Here is a 5482-nt window from a genome sequence, read left to right as displayed (position 1 = left end):
ATATATATATATATATATATATATATTCTAAAGTACACAGGAAGGCTGTTATCCTAATCCATAGACATAACTTACCTAGTGAGGGACTGTTATGTGCCAAGCAGTCTGCTAAGTGCTGGCATATAGTGGTGAGTGAACGAGATCTAACCAGCCCCTCTTGCGGAGTGACAAACAATAATATATGATGATGAATGATTGAGTATTCTGACAGGGTAAACACAGGGCACTGTGGAAGCACAGAGAAGGGGCACTCAGCTGGGACTTGGGGAGTCAGGATAGGCTTTCCAGAGGAAGCGATGTTTAAGCTGAGGCTTGAAGGAGGAGCCAGATAAAGACGAGTTGGGGAGAAGAGTGTTCTAGACAGAGAGAACAGCACAAGGAAAAACGCAGAGGCAAGAGAGAATACATCCATATGAGTCGACAGCAAAGAACCTCGGAAAAGAGTAGGAAGAGGTGAAACCAGAGAAAGTGACAGGTACCAGGCCTTGAAAAACCTTGTGGCCCATGGTATGACTTCTATTTTTCCTAAGTTCAGTGACAAGTTCCTAACAAGTTTTAAGGAGGGGAATGACATGATCAGATTTAAGCTTTTAAAAGATGGCTTTGATGATGAATGAAGTCTCACGTGCTGGTGAGCTGCCAGTGTTCTCCAAGGATTGTCAACAGACCTCCAGGGGCCTCAGGGCAGGCAGATGAAAGATATTCACCTCCAATTTTATTGGTTTTCAGCCCCATTTTGTGCTACTGCCAGGATGGCAGTCTTCTAAGCCCTAGACTTCCCCTGGGACTTTACCATTTTGTAAATCAGGGTAAACAATTGGGTTCCCAACTAGTACTGTCTACCCTAGATAAGTATACTGTCTTTTCCTTTCTTCTGCCTCTCTAGAGGCTTCAGTAGGGTGCCAATCTTACAATTTAGTAAATTTTTTCACTTTGGTTAAAAAAGAAAAAAAAAAGATGGCTTTGAAGGGAATAATTATCTACACAACCAATTAGAGACAGAAGACATTTCATAGGGACTTGAATGAATAGAACCCACGTCCCAAAAAAGCAATCTCATCACCTGACATTTATTTCACTTCTCTAGTTTCATTTCTTGGAGTCCTACAGGCATTTTCCTCTTCCGTAGTCCTTTTGAACTAAAGACCAAGCTTTTTGACATAACATGTCTCCTCTCTTTCCCTAGGAATTAAAGCAGGACATCTCCAGCTTTCGATATGAAGTACTTGACCTCTTAGGAAATAGAAAACACCCAAGGAGAAGCTTTTCCACCAGCAGCACTGAACTCTCTCAGAGGGATGATACCAATGATGGCAGTGGTGGGGCTCGGGCCAAAACCAAGAGTGTCTCTTTCAATTTAGGCTGCAAGAGAAAGGCCTGCCATGGGCCACCTCTGATCAGAACCATGCCAAGAGCCAGTGGTGCCCAAGGGAAGTCAAAAGCTGAGTCATCAAGCAAACGCTCCTTCATGGGTCCTTCTCTCAAGAAACTGGGTCTCCTATTCTCTAAGTTTAATGGTCATATGTCTGAACCCAGTTCAGAGCCAATGTACACAATTTCTGATGGAATCGTTCAGCAGCACTATATGTGGCAGGACATCAGATATTCTCAGATGGAGAAAGGAAAAGCAGAGGCCTGTTCTCAAAGTGAAATTAACCTCAGTGAGGTAGAATTAGGTGAAGTCCAGGGCGCTACTCAGAGCAGTGAATGCCCTCTAGCATGTTCCAGCTCTCTTCACTGTGCATCCAGTATCTGCTCCTCAAATTCTAAACTTTTAGACTCCTCAGAGGATGTATTTGAAACTTGGGGAGAGGCTTGTGACTTGCTCATGCACAAATGGGGTGATGGACAGGAAGAACAAGTTACAACTCGGCTCTAAGTCAAGCCCTTATCACCTGCTCTGGAACTCAAAAGAAAATTTATAATTTCCTTGCTTTGAGGTGACACAGAATATGATTCCCTCACTGCCCCCTTAGGAGAGTAAAACTCCTATTATTTTCACCATCTTTTATAGCCACATTCTCCATTTTTGTTATTTTATTTTTATTATTACTATTATTTGCCTTTTTATACCTATAAACACTAAGTCCATCTCACAACCAACTGAAGGGGTGTTGCCCCTAATCTGCAGAGGTGCAGTCGGGTGCTGAACCCTTTTGCTTTGCTTTTGTTACCCTTGCTTCCTTGAAGCTCCAGGTGCCACTTTGCTACTGTCGCTGCCGCACAGATTCCTGACCTTCCTCAGAACTCATGCCATTTTCCCATGGGGCTGAGGGACGTGGTCAGCAGTCCCCACCAGCTATCAGATAAGGCAAACTAACTTGCCTATCTTTGTTGCCCTTCAGTGCTACACGCTGCCCAGGCTGGTTCAATGAACAGCATCAAAGAGAGGCTGAATAGACTCCAAAGAATTGTCAGCTTGTGGTTTCTAGGTATAACTGGCCTTTTTGTTTTGTTTTTAAACACTACAACTTTTTATTGTGGGGGCTGTTTTTTTTTCTTAAAGATGTGTTAGTTTCCTAATAACGTGTGCCAATGAGATATTTACCCTGTAGTATATGTCATATTTAATAAGTTAGCTGAATTCCTTTCCTGTATTTGTGTATTTCAGTTAACTTACTACATTTTAAAATTTGATAGTATTGAAATCAGTATTTAGGATGTGTACTGTTTTTTTAAAAATATCTAGTGCACTCTGTCACTACATCTCATATATTGATTGGCAAGAAAAAATAATTAGCTAGTATATTTATAGGGTCCTATCTACCATTGATAGTTTTAATCATCATTGCTATCAAAGCATTTCTAAGATAAAAGCCTGAATTTGAAATATTTTTTATCAGAAAAATGACATATTTGCTCAGGTGTTGAAATCTGAAAAAAGAACTTCATTTTAATTAATTGCTGTATTAAAAAAAACCAAACAATTTTAGGTCTAGATAACCTAATTCAGATTGCAGTTTTAATATTCATTGGGGGCAGTGGAATTGCATGTGTAAACTTATGTTAGATATATAAGAACTCTAGTGAATTCACAGAACTATAAACATGATCCAAATTCCACTGTCTTCAAAGAAAGCTGCATTTATACATCCAAACAAATTATTTCCCCCAGCTTACGAGTACCTTGTCAGAATAAAAAGGTTCAAGTCAAAAAATGATGTCCTTAATGCATTTGGTCAACATTTTAGACCTGATAACCACCAAGCGATAACCTGCTGAGCAAGGGTGATTTTTACCAACATTAGCACAAACGTTTCAAATTTATATTCTAAGATATGACTTGAAACAATCCTAGGTCTGGGTCCCAGGATTAAATTAACAGTGTGCAGCCCAGAAAGGAATTAGTTAGGTGTCACCCTGTTCTTTTAAATGGCAACACCAATAGGAATCCATCTAAATTCATGTATGAAATTTCTGGTAAAAGTGAAATGAATTTTCAAACAATGTAAATATGCCTCTACGCTAGCTTTTGACATTGCAGTTTCTGTTATTTGAATTGAACTCCATCTCCATCCCTAGTGTTGGTGACTGATAGTCAAAATGTTTCACATGGAGAAGAGCCAACTTGGGGGCATGAGGCAGGAACAGGTGGAGGTGTTTAAGAATAAAGCTTAGATCCATGGAAAAGTGAAGAGAACAAGCTATGTCCCGACCCATTTGGCAAGAGGTTACCCCAAAATAATCACTGATCATATTTGAAATGGTCATTTACCAAAACCCAACTTCTCCCCTGTGGTACTATCATAAATGGTCCTGACATTAATAACAGGTTACTTTACAGAAGGAAGATTTCTAAAGTTACAGATTCAACTTTCCCAACTGTCAAATTCACTTGAATAATAATAGAACCTGGGCTACATTCCTAACTCATACCGATGACGCCAAAAAAACTGTAACACTATTTTATCAAAAGAAAAACATCTTTTTCTCACAAATACATGTACTTCTGACAACCTAACTGTTCTAGCAGTTATTTTATCAATTTGTCAGAAAACAGGGGAGCCAGACATAGAGACATGCTCCAAAATACAGTCCTCTCTTCTCCCTTATGTTCTAAAGAGAGAATATATATAAATCATAGTAGCTAATCTCTATTACCGAAAGAAACCAGTGTCATATTTCATGGAAGTAAATTGTTTCCTATTTTCTCAGGGTTACTGTCTTTGTGACTTGGGCTTAAAACCTCACTAGCTATGTTGAGGCTCCTTTAGGATGAGGGTTAAAACTAAACAACTATCGCACTAACTTCCATGTTGGTGACACCAACATTTTTATTAACTCTAACTCAGTAGAAAGTAGGAAGGGAAAGAGACTGTTCACCTCTTTACAATCTTGATCAGCTACTATCATAAGAGAGAGGCCAAAACACAATGCTTATATGTATGTCCTCTGACCCAAGAAAAGGTGTAAGCCAACTTGAGAGTAAATTCATAAACAACAAGTTAGAGCTAAAAGAGAACCTTAGAAAGGATGTACTTTATTCCAACCTCATATTATACAAACAGGAAAAAAAAAAAAAAAAAGAAAAAAAACCAGGCTCAAAGGATAACTTGCTCAAGGTCATACAGCTGGTCAATAAACCCAAATCTTCTAGATCCTATGATCTAGAAGACACTTATTACTAAATATGACACTTATTACCAAGCATACACAAGGATACTTCAAAAAATTCATGGAAAGCACAGAAAGATTAATAATCTTTCAATTCTATTTCCCCCCCCACAAACTTTTTGAAGTACCCTCATGTATTGTTATTTATAGCTGTGAAAATGGCCACTACAGATCCTTTTGTTCATTTGCCTAAAATGCTGTGAACTCCAAAAATTTCAGACTGACATATTTACATGTAAAGTTAAAAATGTACTGCAGTCAGAGCCGGCCCGGGGGCGCACTGGATAGGTGCGCCGCTTGGGAAGCGTGGCGGCGCTCCCGCCCGAGGGTTCGGATCCCACATACAGACCGGTTCCCGCTCGCTGGCTGAGCGAGGCGTGGGAGCAACACCGAGGGTTGCAGTCCCGTTGCCGGTCCCCGGTCCAGTGCGGGGGCGACACTGAGGGTTGTGATCCGTTGCTGGACACGGAAAAGACAAAAATATATATATATATATATATATATTTATTAAGTATCTACCATATTCTAGGTCTCTACATTGGCTTATGGGCTGACAAACACAAAGTTCTACATGCTGAGAAGCCCTCAGGAGAAGATAGTTGACAGATACTGAGGGTTGTGATCCATTGCCGGACACGAAAAAAGACAAAAAGGAAAAAAAAAAAATCCATATAATGGCTCACCTCTATTACAGTTGGCTTTCTTATCACTTCCAGACAACTTTGATTTATTTGATCCCATAATTACATTAACGACTCCCTAACAATTAATAAGGGTAAAAATATTACAAAGAAAGTGGCTGAACTATAAAGTGACTGTTGTTGAAGTATCTCCTCCACTTCTAGCTTTAAGTCCAGTGGAGTACAAA

General features: G+C 39.6%; 1 protein-coding gene across 1 annotated transcript in view; it reads left to right on the top strand.

The window, feature by feature from the left end:
- TRPC5 (transient receptor potential cation channel, subfamily C, member 5) overlaps positions 1-2038 on the top strand; it is a 120000-nt gene extending 117962 nt beyond the window's left edge. The window contains exon 11 of the mRNA XM_008577920.1: positions 1187-2038. Coding sequence (XP_008576142.1) covers positions 1187-1879 — 693 coding nt within the window. The 3' untranslated portion in view covers positions 1880-2038. The remainder of the gene's footprint in view (positions 1-1186) is intronic.
- The last annotated feature ends 3444 nt before the right edge of the window (positions 2039-5482 follow it).

This window comes from Galeopterus variegatus, unplaced genomic scaffold (genome assembly GCF_000696425.1).
Source record: "Galeopterus variegatus unplaced genomic scaffold, G_variegatus-3.0.2 Scaffold1599, whole genome shotgun sequence".
In the NCBI taxonomy this organism is placed as follows: domain Eukaryota; kingdom Metazoa; phylum Chordata; class Mammalia; order Dermoptera; family Cynocephalidae; genus Galeopterus; species Galeopterus variegatus.
The sequence above is the reverse complement of the archived record's forward strand: the minus strand, read 5'-3'. Positions and strand labels throughout refer to the sequence as shown.